This window comes from Hibiscus syriacus, unplaced genomic scaffold, assembly GCF_006381635.1.
Source record: "Hibiscus syriacus cultivar Baekdansim isolate YM2019G1 unplaced genomic scaffold, ASM638163v2 tig00111582_pilon, whole genome shotgun sequence".
In the NCBI taxonomy this organism is placed as follows: domain Eukaryota; kingdom Viridiplantae; phylum Streptophyta; class Magnoliopsida; order Malvales; family Malvaceae; genus Hibiscus; species Hibiscus syriacus.
In genome coordinates, this window is record NW_024063126.1 from 3,049,054 (window position 1) to 3,067,241 (window position 18,188).

General features: G+C 33.2%; 2 protein-coding genes across 3 annotated transcripts; one reads left to right on the top strand and one right to left on the bottom strand.

The window, feature by feature from the left end:
* Positions 1–7,675: 7,675 nt before the first annotated feature.
* On the top strand, positions 7,676–8,539 carry LOC120165273 (heavy metal-associated isoprenylated plant protein 39-like). Of its 2 annotated transcripts, XM_039174826.1 has the most exons (3): positions 7,676–7,696; positions 7,902–7,975; positions 8,146–8,539. In XM_039174826.1, the coding sequence occupies exons 1-3, from the start codon at positions 7,691–7,693 to the stop codon at positions 8,516–8,518; spliced, it is 453 nt and encodes a 150-aa protein (XP_039030757.1). In that variant the 5' UTR covers positions 7,676–7,690; the 3' UTR covers positions 8,519–8,539. The 2 variants fall into 2 exon arrangements, with proteins under 2 accessions (XP_039030757.1, XP_039030758.1); XM_039174827.1 differs by lacking the exons at positions 7,676–7,696; positions 7,902–7,975 and adding an exon at positions 8,015–8,083 and having other exon boundaries at positions 8,138–8,539.
* An 8,042-nt stretch (positions 8,540–16,581) lies between these two features.
* On the bottom strand, positions 16,582–17,271 carry LOC120165272 (RING-H2 finger protein ATL67-like). Its single transcript, XM_039174825.1, has one exon. It carries the CDS (start codon positions 17,182–17,184, stop codon positions 16,630–16,632), a length of 555 nt encoding a protein of 184 aa, XP_039030756.1. The 5' UTR covers positions 17,185–17,271; the 3' UTR covers positions 16,582–16,629.
* Between the last annotated feature and the right edge of the window lie 917 nt (positions 17,272–18,188).

Consider the following 18,188-nt stretch of genomic DNA (forward strand, 5'->3'; position numbering starts at 1 on the left):
AAAAAATTGTTAATACTTGTTTATTTAACTTTAAAAGTGAAAATAAACAAATTATTTATGAACAATTTATCAAACATTATGTTCATTTACACTCTTAACAGAAACTAAGCTATTGCTCCGTCACTATTTAAAGAATCTCTATTAGAATAAAATAATATAATATTTATTAGAAGCGTGACCTTTTTTTCGAATGTAGCAGAAGTTTCTTGCTTGGACTTCGATAATATAGTATTCATTATAAAGTAATAGGTTAAGTGGAGTATGGCCAAGCAGGTGTTAATCTAGAACATTCAAATGTCATCGTTCAGCACAAGTGGTCTCCGTGATAAAAGAATTGTTGTTATACTTTGAGGAACCGAGTTCAAACACCATAAAATACCAGGGGTGTAAGCGTTCAATGTTGAGAGTTTGAAAATTATATTTGGATAGCTATTTCCTTGTATTTACCCAGATTAATAAAAAAAAGTGTATGCGTTCAACAGTTTCAAATTTTGATAAACCACACGTTTAATACCTAAACTATCAGTTTTATTTTGTTCTAGTTTTAAACTTTTATTTGTTTCAAAATCATACCTAACATTTATTTTTTTTTGTTTCGTTTTGGTACCTCCCATTAAAAACTTGTCGGAACTGTTACAACATTGTATTCTTTTATGGGTAGATTACATCATTCATCACTCAACTTTCTTCTCACTCTTATTTTGGTCATTGAAGTTTAATTTTTTAATTTAATTATTTAACTTTCAAATTACTCCTAATTTAAGAACTATAACTTTCAAATTTATTTATTTTATTTTATTATATATTAATAAAATAATAATAAATGTTATATCACAAAATTATTAGTAAAATAAATTAGAATGGTTAAAACATGAGTAATTTGAAAGTTAAGTAGTTAAATTGAAAATTTTTAAACTTTAGTGACTAAAATAGGAGTGAGAAATAGTTAAGTGATAAATGATGTAATTTACCCATAAAAAATACCATGTGCAACAATTCTATTAAGTTTTTAATATCAGAGTACTAAAATAAATCAAAAAGTAAACGTTAGGTATGATTCTAAAACAAATGAAAGTTTATGTACTAAAACGAAACAAAACTGATAGTTTAGATACTAAATCCTTAAATTTTAACTTTTTACTTTTACAGGTCAGGTGAGATATTGGCCCAAATCTTCAGTGACCTTGGACCAAATTTTAGTTTTATTTTAATATATTTTTATTAATTACAATAACATATTAAAAATCTGATACATATATATATATATATATTACTATAGTATATTATAAATGATATTATTGTAATTAATAATATTTATGGTAAATTATGATATATTATAGTATATGACCAACCTGTATAGCAGACTTGTAATATATTTTCATCTTCAATATGTAATTTATGCTCCTGAAAATTGTAAAATATATTCTATAATAATTGCTCCATAACTTACTGCTATTATTTTATACCTTTTATTTCTTAATAATACTTGGGTAAAAACAAAAGGTGGTATTGGGTGCGGGTGGAGATGACTTGGAGAACGATAGTTTTTACAATTTTCATCTATGTTATCAAAACCCCACTTGTTTTTACACTTGCTTCAATTATTTTTTTTAGAGTTAAAATTTAATTACATGATATAAATGATTTTAGTTTTATATAGATTTAGATTTATGGTCGTTGGAGGAATAGAATATATGGCTGAAATCATTGAAGAATCCAATTTTTTTTATAGATTTGACCGGTATAAATATAATAAAAAGTTTAAATTAACTAAAGATTGAGAGAACCATTTTAGGAAATAACAATTTTTCTCTCTCGATAGCATGACTATTGTTCTTGGGGATTTGGGGGTTTTCTTTCTCAGTTTTTGTTGGGCTGTTTGTGGATGGATTCGGGGTGAGCTTGAGTTGTTTAGGTGAGGATCTATGGATTGGTAGAGTCTTTTTACTGGAGTGGAGGAGCAATCTCTGGATTTCTTCCCGCCAGAGTGTTGTGAATGCAACGGTGGCTCCTCCTCTTGTGGTACTTGATTAGGGAATTTCTAAATGGAAGTACTCTTTAGTGGGGCAGTTCATTGGATAAGCTCCCAATTTTGGATCCATGCAAAAGCTTGTGGAAACAATGTGGGGTAAAACTTCGACGGTTAAGGTTAGTCTTGCAGGACCTAATTTGTATGTTTTTTTTTCTTTTGTCAATAGAACTAGTAGGGATTGGGTGCAAAAAATGGCCCTTGACATATTCAGCATAAGCCATTGGTGCTTAGAAAGTGGGAGCCTAATTTGTCGAGACTGGATTTTGACTTGGTAAAGATGCCAATATGGGTTCAACTCTTTAATGTCCTTTTGGAGTTATTTTCGAATAAGGGGTTTAAGCTATATAGTTGGTGCTTTAGGCATCCCTTTGTATATAGATACTATCACTGCTTCAAAGGAGCATTTGAAATTCGCCAAAGTATGTGTTGAGGTAAAGGGTGGTGCTCGCTTTCCTAGATCAATTGCAATCAGGATGAAGGATGGCATTATTGGTACGGAGAAAGTAGTTATTCCATGATTTCCTGCTTGTTGTGCTAAATGTAAAACGTTTGGCCATTCGGGGAAGAATTGTACTAAAGGAGTCATTAAGGAAATGATGGAGTGAAGGGTGAAGAGTGTTATTGATGATGATGTGGTGGATGTGTCTAATCAGGGATAAGTTATTGCTCATAGTGAGGGGACATATTGTGGTGCTAAGGGTGTAACTGTTGTTGTAGTTGATGTCGTGGAATTGTGTCAGGAAGTGACTGTGGCTGATAGTGAGCAGAAAAGGCTGAGGAATTTGGGGCTAGTGTGGCTAGTGACTTTCATCCTCTAGATCTTCCCTCTCAGAAAAAGAAAGGGCATGGAAAGAAGAGAGACAAGGGGAAGGTGGCTTTTGTTAGTTCTTCAAACAAATTTGAAGTTTTTGGAGCTGTGTTGGATGAGAGTGATGGTGCAGGCAGGAAAATAAGGCTGGCTTCTCAAGGTGTGGCTAATATTTTGTAGGAGTTGAAGTTTAAGAAAAAAGAGCACTTAAATAAGACTAGGAAGACTGGTGGTGCTAGTTATTCAGTAAGAGGTATTGTTTCTTCCCTTTCCTAATGGTTGTATTTTTTGGAATGTTAGGGGATTTAATCATCCAAAAAAACAAGCTAAATTTCTGTACAGGGTGGAAAAGTTGCATGTTGAAATGTTTTGCATTTTGAAGACTGGTGGTGCTAGTTATTCAGTAAGAGGTATTGTTTCTTCCCTTTCCTAATGGTTGTATTTTTTGGAATGTTAGGGGATTTAATCATCCAAAAAAACAAGCTAAATTTCTGTACAGGGTGGAAAAGTTGCATGTTGAAATGTTTTGCATTTTGGAAAATAGAGTTAGAGAGCATAAGGCTCCTTATGTTATTGCTAATCTGATTGATGATTGGAACTATTGTTGGAATTATAATTATGTTGCTAATGGGAGGATTTTGGTTTTGTGGAAGAAAGGTCATTGCTTTATTGTGGTGCATGTAACAACTAAGATAATTAATGTTCAAGGTAAACTTAGTGGTAAAAGTGTGGCTATCATTGTTGTTTATGGAAGTAATAACAGAGTTACTAGGAGGGACCTTTGGCGGGACATTAGTGTTATTGATTCTTTCGTTAGTAGTTCTCCTTAGCTCATTGGTGGTGATTTTAATGTCATCACTGATGTCAGTGAAAGCTCTAATGCTAGGGAGTTATATACTGCTGAGATGGAGGGCTTTAAGTGTTGCTTGAGAGACTTGGGTCTAGTTAATCATCCTTGTTTGGGGACTATTTTTACTTGGTCTAATAAGCATGAGACTAATTTTCTAGCTAGGAAGCTTGACAGGTTTTTGGTTAATGATTGATGGTGTGACTCTTTCTTAGAGTCTCATGTGGAATTCCAAGCTCCTATAGAGTTTGATCACTTTTTAGTTGTTGTATGGCATTATGGGGATAGTTTGACTGCTAGGCCTAAGCCTTTTAAATATTTCAGTTTTTTGGAAGGGTACCATGGTTTTAAGGAAGTATTGAGAAATTATTTGAGGGAGCTTGTTCAGGGGAATCCTATGTAAGCACTTTTTCATAAGTTGAAAAGGCTTAAAGATGTGTTAAAAGACTTGAATATGGAGTATTATTCCAAAATTTTTGGAAATGTGGTTAATAAAAGAGTGAAGTTGGAGGAAAAACATATGGAAAATCTAGTTAGGTCTGATTCAACTAGTTTTGCTATTGAAAATGAGCTTCAAATGGAATTGGTTGATCTTGAGAAAGTTGAGATGTTGTTTTATCAGCAAAAGGATAAAGAGAACTGGTTGCAGGAGGGTGATCAATGCACTAAGTTCTTTCATTTTCAAGTTACAATTAAGAGAAAGAGAAGCACAATAAGGTTCGTGATGGATGAGAAGGGGAATAGTCTAGAGACCTTTGACTCTATGTCTTCAAAAATGGTGAGGTTTTTTACAAATCAAATTGGTGTTATTGACTATGTTGTACAAGGGTATGATGTTGCTTTTGTTAAATGCTTGACTGGTTATTCTTTTCCTGAGGAATGGAGGGTTGACTTGACTAAAGAAGTTTCTAGAGAGAAAGTAAAGGTTTCCACTTCCAGTCAGGGGAAGAATAAGGCCCTTGGGCCTAATGGTTTCACTACAGGCTTCTTTCAATCTTCCTGGGATGTTGTTGGTGATGATGTGTATGCTGTTGTGAAGTAGTTTTTTGACTCCTCTCGATTGTTTCATGCTTTCAATGACATTGTTGTGCCTAAAATGCCTAATGAAAGTATGGACAAGGATTTCATACTCATATCTTGATGTTATGTCATATATAAGGTCATCACTAAGATTTTGGTGACTAGGTTGTCAAACTACTTCCCTGGATGATTTCACAAAATCAAATTGCCTTTTTCAAGGGAAGAAACATTGAAGATAACAGTCTCATTGCATATGAAATAGTCAAAAGGTATGGTAGGGGTTCAATTTCTCCTAAATGTTCTATCAAAAACTGATTTGCGAAAAGCATTTGATTCCTTGCATTAAGGTTTTATGCTGGTTGTTTCGGAGGGTCTGGGGATGCCTGCTAAGTTTAGAACTTGGATTGAAGCTTGTGTCACAAAGTCCAAGTTCTCTATTATTTTCAATGGTAGTTTGGTTGGATTTTTGAAGGAATGAGAGGGGTGAGGCAAGGAGATCTTTGTCCCCTTACCTCTTTGTTCTAGCAACGAACATCTTGTTAAGACTATTGGATGTTGCTGCAGGGGAGAAACTTTTTCATTATCACCCAAAGTATAGGAAGCTGAAGCTTCCTCATATGTGTTTTGCAGATGATCTTTTTATTTTTTTTTACAAAGGTACTTTGGATTCCATCTTGGGGGTACAATGTGTGTTGAAAAATTTCTATGAGTTCTCTGATCTGAAGCTTAATGTTGTAAAGTCAGAAATTTTTACCCTTGTCATGAATGATGATATGATATCCTTGGTGCATGCAACTACTGGTTTTAGAGTGAGAAGGCTCCCAATTAGGTACCTTGGTGTGCCTCTTCTTCCTAAGAAATTGACAGAGAATGATTGTGCTACCTTGGTGGACAGAATCAAGGCTATGATGGGGCCTTGGTCCAGCAAACTACTGAGTTATGCAGGTAGATTGCAACTAGTAAGAGCTGTGATGTTTAGCATAGTGAATTTCTTATGTAGGCAATTGATTTTACCTGCTGAAGTGATAAATATAGTTAACCAGTTTTGTGTTAGGTTCCTATGGAAAGGGGTGATGTTCCAGTTAGAGGTGCAAGGATGAGTTGGGACAGTATTTGTACCCTAAATCTGAGGGGATCTAGGAGTAAATAATTTGAAGTATTGGAACAAAGCTTGTATTTTGGTTTTGGTGAGAAGCTTGCTTGTTGGGGAAACTCCATTTACTGGACATAAATAAGATTTTGCTAAGCTGTTGATGGTTCCCCTTGGGAAGACAGTTCTAAGAGTGAAGCATGAGAAGGTTGTATGGCATAAGCTTGTCTGGTTCCCTCTTGCATGTTCCTAAGCACTCCATGATTGTTTGGTTGGCTATTTTTAGTAGATTGCCTACTGCTGATAGGCTTATCAGAATGGGGATGGTGGTTGATGGGTGTTGCAGGCTGTGGTGTGATGCTTGAGATTAGGTGTCGTCTGTTTTTTTAATGTTGCTTTTCTCGAGCAGTTTGGAAAGACATTCTTTTTTTGTGTAGGATTGACAGAGCTGTAGGGAGCTGGGAAGATGAACATAATTGGGTTGTGGATTTCCTTAAGGGTAAGTCTTTGGTTGTTTACATACTTAAAATAGCTTGGTGTGCTTGCATATATTGCATATTAGAAGAGAAAAATTATAGGCAATTTAGGGGTATAAGTAGGAGTGATGATGATATTGTTGAGAGTATTAAAGGGATTGTGAGGGATAAGGTTCATAGGAAAATCATTAAAAGTGATATGGTTAATCAAAATCTTAGTATAGCATGGAGAATTTAGTCCTCTTAAGGGGATGTTTTGTGTCTTGCGTTGATTGGTAGCAGCGTTTTTTTGGGTGCTTCTTGGATAATAAGATGAATTGCTTATCCAAAAAAATATAATAAAAAGTTATTTTAATTTTAATTTTAAAATATTATATATATATATATATATGGATTAAATCTAAAAAATATATTAATTGGAACAATATAATTTTTTAAACATTCATACATATATTTATTTTGGGTAAACTACTTATTTGGTCTTTCGTCTATTATTTAATTTATGTTTTGGTTACTCAACTATTATTTTTTCTTCAAAATCATTTTTTATGGATTAATCTGGGGCAACTATAAAGTAGTATCCATTCAAAAATAACTTTTAACCATTTGACATTGAACGCTCACACCCCTGGCATTCATGGTGCTCAAACTCGAGACCTCAAGGAATTTCTTTACCACCTAGGTCACTTGGATAGTGCTTTCAAAATCATATCTAACGCTATGTTTTGGTCACCTACCATTAGAGATTAACAATATACTAATGTGACATTTTTTTTAATTGTTTTTCCATCATGATGTGGCATTCTTTTATGATGACACATCAACATCACCGTTAATATTTTAAAGACAAGTGACCAAAATAGAAACTAAATGATAAGTGGGGTCTAAATAAATAATTTACCCTTTTTGAACATGAGTTAGGCTTCAGGGTGGACATGCATATATATTAACCACATAAATTTTTTATACATGGGGGTGAGCACCACCATTAAAATAGGTAATTATTAAAAGAAATTTTAGATTTTAGGGTGAGCATGTGGCCACCCTGAATCCTTAATGGATCCACTGGGGTGGCCCATGGCTTAGATGTGTCATAGTCTAGATACGTTCCTAATTGAGATTAACAGTAGAAAATGAGAAAATATTGATTTAAATATTAAGTAGATAATCCCAACTTTTTTTATTTCCAATCATATAACAACGATCTTAAATTTGTATAAATCTAGAAAAAAATTTGTATACGTAGATACTAACTTTTTTTTCTATCGTAAATTAATTGTTGCCTGAAACACATTATGTTTTGTACTTTCAACACTCCCATTTATTTTCCTTCTTTGCACCTCAACCTATCAAGCCCTCTCGTTAATTCTTTTTGAACTCTGCAATTCTCTCGGAAGAAGAAAAAAGTCCAACACAAATGCAGGTTTGCTTCTGATTCTTCATATACTTTTAATGCATATATTTCTTTATTATATGGTTAAAAGCCTCAAGTCTTTCCAGTTGAGATTCTCGTTTTATTCCTAAGAATAAAAGTGGTTTTTTGATCTTGTCTAATATGTCATCTTTTGATGATTTTTCTATAAATGATCCTGAAATATGACTGTTATTTTTTGTTTTTTAAGTTTCAGAAGGTTGTTTTGAAGTTGGGTTTGCATGATGACAAAGCCAAACACAAGGCTTTAAAGTCGGTCTCAATTCTTTCTGTTACCTTTAATTCACCCAATTTCCCTTTCTCTTCTTGTTTTCAACTATTTTCGGTATCTTTTTAAGTTTCTAACTTTGGTGATGAAACTTTGGCTTGTATTGTATTCTTGTCTCATGTTGTTTCAATTTTCTTTCTGCAGAAGGGTGATTTGTTTATGTAAAATTGATAGGAATCGACTCCATTGCCATGGATATGAAGGCAAAGCAGTTGACAGTGATTGGAACAGTTGATCCAGTAAACGTGATGAGCAAATTAAGCAAGTACTGGCCAACTGACATAGTATCAGTAGGGCCAGCAAAAGAGCCAGTGAAGAAGGAGGAGCCAAAGAAGGAAGAACCACCCAAGAAAGAGAAGGAACCACCGAAGAACGAGGAGCCGAAGAAGAAGGAAGAACCCAAGAAAGAGAAGAAAAAGCCTGTGCCGCCACCAGACCCTGTGTCGGAGCTTGTCAAGGCCTACAAAGCATACAATCCTCACATGACCACTTACTACTTTGTTCAAAGCATGGAAGAGAATCCAAATGCTTGTGTTATTTGTTGACCAAAAATGGTAATGGGAATAGGAAGAAGACGATTCCTTTGTATATACATTGTGATGCCTCATTAATCTGCAGTTTTTCATGTACAAGTAATGCGTTAAAATTCAACCTTTGGCTGGCAGCTGAAGCAAAGGGGAAGAATAAAAACTTAGCCCATATGTTTGACACATCCATGTTCATGGTGGGTCACAGTGAAATTCTAATTTGGAGATGTCTTGCCACTCTTACCAGAAAACTCAATGGTCCTAAATGGGTTGGTCGGTTCATTATAGTTCAAGTAATCATTATTCTTTTGCAGATTTCTATATTCGAACTCGCTATCGTCCAATAGTTTGCTTCTGTTAGGTTAACTGACTTAGCCTCATGTGTATATTTCCTTGTTGAATCTACATCTCTTGTACTTCCATGACTGCATCTGCCATCTACTAACCACCCATCATTCGATTCAAATAAATTTAATAACCTCTTTTGAATAATGAATAACTTAGCAGAAATCAGAATAAAACATGTGCTGTTTTAAAAGCACTGTTCCACATGAAGACCACTCCATGAACTGCCGTACAATTCCTGCATTAAAGTTGAAACTGCATGTGACCCTAAATTAGTGTTCTCTTGTTTTTGAATCTTCATTTCCCTTGTAGCAAAGTTCAATGCCAATAGCGAAATGATCCAAAATTTCAGCAAATGTAGGCGGTAGAGGGTTTGAAGACTTGTAATAAAAAATTACAGTGAATCCAAGTGGATGCAGAGAAAAATAACGACTTTGTTTCCAAGTTCCTTCACCATTAACAAAATGCTTTAGAAAACTTATCAATGCCCATCTCTTGAGGTAAGTCCGGGGATGGAACTAGAGGAAGGTGGTGGCAGTCATCCCTTAAAATTTTAAATTCTTATATATTTTAGATATTTTTTTGTATTTTTTTTTGAAAATATGTTTTTGTCCCCTAAAATTTTATAAATTCTTTTCTACTTAAAATTTTTAAGTTCGCCCCCTAACATAAAACGTTACGTCGGTCCCTGAGTAATTTCATCTTTATCACATTGTGCATTGTTCATTTGCCAAGAACAGAAATTGTTTCTTAAGTTAAACCTCTTAATAACTTTATCATGCCTTACCAATAATATTGGAGGTCCTCATTATATAATTGAGTCCTTCTTGTCTTGATAGAAATTCCACATAAATAGCTTCTGATTGGTCTTTATTGTTTGGCATCCATGGTCACTGAAATATAAATTCTCTTCTATAGATAGAGTAGTTAAGCATTAAAAGAGATAAGTAGGAGGAGACAAGCAAGCAGTGCAGAATTGGGTAGTGACATGAACATACCTAAGATTTTATATTGGGGACGGATTTATAAAACTTTAAGGGATAATTTATAAACTTTAGGAATACGGAACATACTATCAATAAATAAGAAGCTTAATACACAAATAAGTGACTAAACTTTACATCAAAAAACGCTTTAGTGCCTAAAGAAATTTTTGCTAAAAATAGGTGCCTACCATCATATTTTTTTTAACTTTTAAATTTTTTTAATAATAAAAATATTATTTAAAAAACTAAAAAAGCTTAATTTATTTATAAAAACCTAAATCTTTAATGAATTTATAAAAAAAACTAAAATATCTCATTTCAACCTTCATTACCAACCGTCGTCGGCCATCTCCGACCACCATCATCGCCGAACACTTGGGTTATGATCGGAATTGCACGGTAGTTCGAATGGTGGTGACGGTGTGGCTTATGGATGTTGGGATCAGTCGGAATCGACGAATAACAACGACGGTGACTTAAAATCTGAAGAACCTTTGAATGCTTATCCACGACAAAGGGTGACAGTTTACGATGAAAGATGAATGAAGGTTTGATCAGTGGTAGACGCCGATGCTGATGAAGGTGGTGGTGACGGTCACGGCTGGCTAGCCAGAGACTATGGAAGGGGGAAGGAGAAAGGGAGAAGGGAGAAAGAAGGGGAGGGGGGAGGGGGCACGGTCTGTCGTTTGTTTTTTTTAATAATAAAAAAAAATATTTTTTATTTTTTATTTTTTAAATTAATTCACAAAATTACCATTACGTGACACATGTCACTTAACGGCCAAATTTAACGGCCGTTAAGGTCCAGAAACTTAAAAGTTCTCCGATGAAAACGTTAGACACCTATTTTTAGTGAAAAATTCTTTAGGAACTAAAACCTTTTTTGAGACATAATTTAAATACTTATTTTTGTATTAAACCTAAATAATATAAAGAAAATATTTTAATTTTTCGAGATAGGCAGGGAAACCCATTATTCAACCATTGCATCATTAACCTTTCTAGCTATAGGGGGAGCTAGAGCTTCGATTGGAATACTTGGGTTATCCCCATCTGTTAATTTCACAGCTTGGTGTTTGTTTGGATAAAGGTTTTCACCCGAGCTCGAACGTGGCATTTTGGAGGAAGAAGCTTCACTCCCTATGGTACGTAAACCTTGCATGGAGTTTTTTACTAATGCATGAGGTTTAGTTACTTTTACTCCAAGGTTGGCCTGTTTCTTTGTAGGGTGTGGGACAACTGGCACCTTTTTTGGGGGAACTAAGGTCTTTCCCTTAGATTTGTTTTTATCTGAATGAGCTTTCTTTGGGGCAGACATTGAAGTATTCACATGAGTTGATTGCGACACAGAAGGTGGCAAGGTGGGCTCCTCTTCAGTCACCCTAGAATCTGGCTGTAATTCCTAATTATTAGGAATTGTTTCAAATATGGGATTTGTAATAATGGGGCTAGAATCCTGAATTATTTGTTTTGCAAAAATTTGGTTCCTGGAATTATGCTTTTTTCGTTCCACCAGCATCCAAGGTCTGAACGCTTCATTCGAAGCTGGGTTTCCGGTAGCCGGAGGCGGAGGAGCCTCATTCACTGGTTGGTCATTTCTCTGCACTTGAACCTGCGGACACAAATCTTTATGATGACCATATATGCCACAGTGACAGCAGACAATAGGCAGCGATTCGTATTCTATGATTTGGAGTCGACCATTGATGAGAAGCTTGGATACCAGAGGCCGATGAAGATTGAGGCTAACACTACAACAAATTTATCAATTTATGACGAAATTTCTATATGACGTTTCTTATAACGTCACAAAATATACTATAAACGTGACGTTCTTTTGTTTTCGTCACATTTGGTGATTTATGCTATACCTTTTATGACAATTTTATAAAAGGTCATAAGTTTTTGTCACTATATGTTTGGAGCCAAAATTTGCCTCCAAAAAATTTGGTGGGGAACTTTTCTATGACGTTTAGATAAAATGTGACACTGAAAAATTGTTAATATTTTATTAAAATGACAAATACTTTTTTGGTGCACAGTTTTTTACAATGTTGAAATTTTTGGGATAAACTTGAATAAGTAAAAATGATGAAGGATCAAGAATGCAAGTTGTAAAATTTGGTGAAGAAATTAAGGATGCAAAACAATGAAAACTGTTTAGATTTTTGAATCTGACAGGAAGTTTGAAAAATCACTAGAAATTCTTTGTTTAAAACAAACGTGTATCTATTTTGAATTGTATAAGGAAAGATATGAATTTTTTATCGATGATATGTCAGAAAATAGGGCAGCAGATTCTGCTCAAAAGAGATTATGGAAATTGTATTAGAAAATTTACTATAAAGTGTACAAGTTGAATTAGAAGGAGTACTTTATATGGTTAGATTCTTATTCGAGTCTATTTTCGAACGAAAGAAACATAATTAAATTACAGTGTATAGATTAATACATAATAATGATTCTTCAAAGATAGTGTAAGTTGTCAAAATATGAAAATTTTAGAATTGAAGTGGAAATTGATTAGAAGTTGAAGAGTAATGTTTAAATGTATGATTATAATGCTCGATCATATTTTTGTATGCTTGGAAATGAAGTTAAATGGCAAGGGATCATTTTGAATAAATTAGAAATGTTAAGAAGAATTCTAAAAGATTTCATTTTAATGGTTAGATGGTGGAATTTGAAATGATTAATTGAGTATGAGTTGACATGAACGATAAGAGGATTAAAGTTATATTTTAAGTATTAAGGTTAGCATTGACGTCTTGAAATGGATTTAGTATCGAATAAGTATCAATAGAATTTTTATGAATTTTATTACGAGATTATGCCTATAATAGTAAGATACTAATAAATGCTTTGGAATGTATGTGGTGTATAAATGATGAACATGAAGATTGTGATCAATATCGAGAGGAAAGAAAACTTGAAAACGCTAAGTAAGGTTACTAGTAAGGCATTTCCAAGTGAGTACATTTTACTTATACTAATATAAGCATGATATGAGGACGACTTGCGATGAGTCAACCTCGAATGATTTGGAATGAAAATGATTTCAAATCGTTTTATTATATTTCATAATATTTTGCTAAATTATTTCTTTTGAATAATTTCGGGTTGAACTGCCCAATGTATTTATATATGTTATATTTTGATATGTTCGTATTTATGAATACTTAAAAATTTAAGTGATATGTGAATGTGATGGAAAAGCCCATTGTATACGTATTGAGATTTATATTATATGATACTTGATTTTGTTAATATTTTAAAAAAAACTATGATGAGCGAATGAAATATGACACTTGATTGTGATGATGTTTAAAAAGATTATGATAAGTGAATGATAAATGATTTAAAGAAAATGTCCATTGTAAATGCATTGAGAATCATTAGTACAGATGTGGAGCAATTAGCATGTCTGACATCTTTGTGATGGTGGTGCTACTATTAATACTGATTTAGCACGTCTGGCGTCTTTGTGACGGTGGTGCTACTATTAACGATAAATAGCACATCTGACGTCTATGTGACAGTGGTGCTATTATGAACTGTACCTAGCACGTCTAACATCTGTGTGACGTTGGTGCTACTATCGATGGTACCTGGCATGTCTGACATTATGTAACAGTGATGCTACTTATGTATATGCTCGTCTGACTCGAATACGTTGTATTCTCAGTGGTTTACATTGGGCTATAAAACGAAAAAGTGAATAGTATATGCTATGAAATGAAAAGTGAATGATACATGCTATGAAATGAAAAGTGAATGATACATGCTATGTAATGAATTAAATGAATTATATATGCTATGAAATAAATGAAGTGAATTGAACATGCTATGATATGATATGTTATGATATGAATGAAATGAAATGAAAAGCTTATTTTGAATGAAGTTAAAATGAAAGAGTCTAAACGACATGAATTGAAAATGATGTTGCTTTGAGAACTCTATTTTGACTTTAAATGTTTTATGATGATTCTTTGAATCATAGACATATTTTAAATGACGTTTAATTTAATTATACAAGCAGTATATTTTGTTATAAATATGTTTTATTACTGTTTTTATTTAATGATATTAATATTTTATTAGTAACTTAATGTCTCACTAAGTGCATACTTAGCGTGTGATGGTTTTCACACGTAGGAAAAGAAGAGCGTTTTGAGTAAGGAGCTAGGCCCAACATCAACTTTTGAAGATCATGTCCTCTCCAAAATCAGTATTATATCTTTTTGAATGGTGATAATACTAGTTGATATGTACACTAAATGGTTACGAAACTTAAAAATAATTATGTTTGAATATGGTTTTGATGGATAGTATTATTTATTACTGTTTATAAATAAAGATTAGCTGATTAATATTTTAGTTAATGATTTTTTAATGCTATCGAAATGAAATATTTTAAGAACTTGATAATAATTGAATTATTTTAGAAAGAAATAAAATTTCACTGATTTTCAAATAAGGATTTTATTAAAAGAATTATGTGACATCCTAGACTCATACGTGAAATAGTTGTTACATTACAGGTGTCATTTGTTGTAAATAAAAGGGAATGTAACATCATATTTGCTTTTATCTATGATGAATGAAATCTCAGTATTTTCTACTTTCCTTTAAATTTCTCAGTTTTTCTTATACCTTATTTCTCAATTCTGCACTTCATTTTTGAATTCAGCAACGGAAATCAATCCTAAATCATCACGATAGATCCTTCCAATTTCAAACGTCAACCTACAAACAAGGGGGAGGGGTTTGCGCAGGGTTGGATTTGTGAAGGCGAGGTGGGAAAAATTAGGGAATTAGATTTTTTTTTTAAAATAATTTTTTAAGAAAAATATAAATACAACACATGTCAATAAACGATACTTTTTTAACGACCATTACGGAAGAGACACTTAAAATTGTAACGTTGAAAACGTTAAACACCTACTTCGAACAAAAAATTCTTTAGACACCTAATGTTCACAAAAAATATAATTTAAATACTTAAAAATATAATTTAAGTTCTTATTTTTATATTGAGCCAATAAATAATCAGAGCGTAATTTTAAATTCATAAAATTAAAATTTAATTTTCTAGATATTTTTAAATATTTAAAAATAAAAAATAGAAAAAATGTCTTATTTTCAAACATTAGAGAAATCAGGAACGAAATTGGAAACATGTTTGAAATTTGGGAGCTTAGGTCGGCAATTTCAAGGCTTACCTTTCAATAACGAAAGGTGGGGTTCACATACTAAACCAAAACCTCTGTTTTGAAAATCGGACAGGTCGATTTAACCAGTTTAATCGGAAATCGTTGCTTAATTCGGTTCAATTTAAATCGGTTGAACCGTTATTAGTGAACCGGCTAGAACCGTTGAACCGTTCGAACCGGACCAGTTAAAAACCGGAAAAAACCGGGAAAAACCAGAATTTTTGTTTTTTTTAAAAAAAATTAAACCAAACAACGTCGTTTGTTAAACGAGCCAAGTCGAACTCGAGTATTGCTGAGCTCGACTCGAACTTGAAAACTTTAAAAGTAAGCTCAACTCAACTCAAACTCACAAGCTAAAAATTATCAAGTTCAACTCAAACTCGAAATATAATATTGAAACTTGAACTCAAAAAGGCTTGAACTCAAAAAAATATTAGAAGCTCGATTGAAGCCTAAAATTCGAGCTTGATTGAAGTGAAAGAATAGCTCACTCAATGCTCACCAAAAGGCTTCATGATTTTGAATGTCAAATTACCTCTATTATTTATAGAAGTTAGTTGTGATGCGCTTCTATGTTTCTTAGCAATGTGAAATTGTTTTGTTATCATATTTTTACCCTTTAGACTTTTGGGATGCCTTCTATGTTTCTTAGTCATGTGAGATTGTTTTAAAAAAAAAATTAAACCAAACAATATCATTTTGTTATGATTTTTTTAACCCCAAATTTATTTTTTAATTATAGTTATATAAATATATTTATTACCTTAAATATTATGTTGTAGTTAATTTGAATCATTTTGTTTCACTTGATTTTATGGTTTTTAACTTATATATGTTATGACTTGCTTTGAATATGACTTGTGATATAAAAAATTATTTTTTATTAAATATTTTTGGTATTTTTATTTAATTTTTTAAATAATTATGACGTCGTCCGATTCTTCCGACCGATCGAACGACTCAACCGATTGAACTAGTGAATCGATAACATGATAGGTTCAGTAACCGATCCGATTTTAAAACTCATGACCAAAACACAAGGTAGAATTGGATGGTCATCATATCGCAATACCCGCAGTCACAATCACCAGCAAAAAAAAATGAGAGACACCAGCGGCTTTGTCTTATTCTTTTGTTCATTTCTCATCCTGCTAAACAGTGGAGGATGCGTGGTGCAATCACTCTTCTAAAATTTAAAATTAATATATTTTAATTTATTTTATATATCTTTTATTGAACATTTATTTTCAACCACTAAAATTTATAAATTTATTCGTTCTTAAAAGTTCCTATGTCATTATTTATATTCATAATATGCAAGGAATTTCACACCCATCCATCCATCCATCTACCAACATCCTACAAACAATTTCTAACATGAACAACTTACATACTCACGTGTCTTCTTGCTTAAGATCAACAACCCAAAATAAAATGTATAGAAAAGTGCAACCAAAAAGAACATTTGCTAATGTTTACAAAAATTACAAGTTAGAAGAATCAAACTCTTAATTGATTTCACCCAATTCATGCTCACAAACTGAGATTTAAAAAAAGAGGAAGAAGCACCCCCAAATAAAAGTCACCTCATTCTCCTTCGGTCTGCAGCGTACTGAGACAAAGGCACGATCTCCGTCAAAGGCGTAGAAAGCGGAGTCGGAAGTGGCGAGTTCCGACAAACGGGACAAGACCCATTAAGTTTCAACCAAGCATCAAGACAAGAAACATGGAAACAGTGCCTGCACTCGGGCATCATTCTTAACATCTCCAAATCCCTATACTCACATAAACAAATGGAACATGTCGTGTCAGCGTTAGAACCCACAGCAACCGCCTCTTTACTGAACTGGAACTTGGGGTATGAGTTTATAACGGCTTGATCCAGCCCCACGACCACATTTTCATCGTCTTCGTCTTCGGCAACAAAAACAACTCTGGGAAGAATGATTCCATCGGAATTGGCAGCGGCGGGGTTGGGAGAGAAGCGGCGAGCCGAAGAAGAAGAAGGGCGGCAGCAGACGTAGGAGGCGAGGAGGATAATAGAGAGGAGCACGAGGAAACCAAGAGCGATGGCGATGGAGTTGCCGAGGCCTAAGTTGGTGAGATAGAGAGGGGAGGAATGGGAATGAGTGGACATTTGAGGAGAGGAGGAGGAGAATCCATTTGATGAAGCGAACAGAAAGGGAAACGTTACGCAAGAAAAGGTGGGCAATTCAATGCTCCAGCTGCTGCATTTAATACTCAGTTTCTAACATTAATTTGTTTTGCTTATTAGTTGTGACTTTGAGTTCAAACTTCAGATTTCCAGGGTTCAAACCGGTTCAATTTTTAAATATGGTAAAATACACAAATGGTCCCCTGGTTTTAAGGTGTTACTTTATGGAGTCACCTCAACTATTAAAAAGTTATAAAATGATCCCTCAACTATAGAGAGTTGATTTGTTGAGCCCTTGACTATTAAAAGTTACAAAACGATCACTCAAATATTTATTATGTTCCAAACTTGTTCTTTTCCTTTAAAAAATTAATGACGATGTTAATTGGATGTTAACCTGATGACTGAGATATGATAAAATATGTTCTCATTATCTCAAACGACTATCATATCTCAATCAACATGTTAACGTCCAACTCAAACATCCGTTAATTTTTAATGGATTTGGAGCATAATGAATAGTCGATGACCATTTTGTAACTTTTAATAGTCGATGGACTCAACAAAGCTACTCCCTATAGTTGGGGGACCATTTTATAACTTTTAATAATCGGGGACTCAACAAAATAGTATCCTACCGCCGATGGACCATTTGTATAATTTACCCTTTAAATTACCTAGATACCTGGCATATTAACTATATATATTAACTATATAAGAGTATAACAAACCAAACAACTTCAAGGATTAAAGGATTTTTTGAGTCCTCATATTTGAACATTGTAGTGATATAAGAATTTATTATCAAATGATTAAAAATTTTCAAACAAATATTATCTTATAAAAAAAATTATATAGGAATAATATTTGTATAGCTTCAATGTTCATTTTAATGGTCTAAACATTATCAAGATTAATATTTAATTTTATACGTTAAAATTACTTTTTAATTGATTTTAAAAGTTGGCTGAAGATTCGATCTAATA

Excerpts from the sequence above, each read along its gene's own strand:
- LOC120165273 (XM_039174826.1), top strand. Across the intron at positions 7,976-8,145 it reads AAGTCGGTCTCAATTCTTTC|AGGAATCGACTCCATTGCCA; the intron begins TGTTACCTTTAA and ends TGTAAAATTGAT.
- LOC120165272 (XM_039174825.1), bottom strand. The coding sequence starts at position 17,184 with ATGTCCACTCATTCCCATTCCTCCCCTCTCTATCTCACCAACTTAGGC.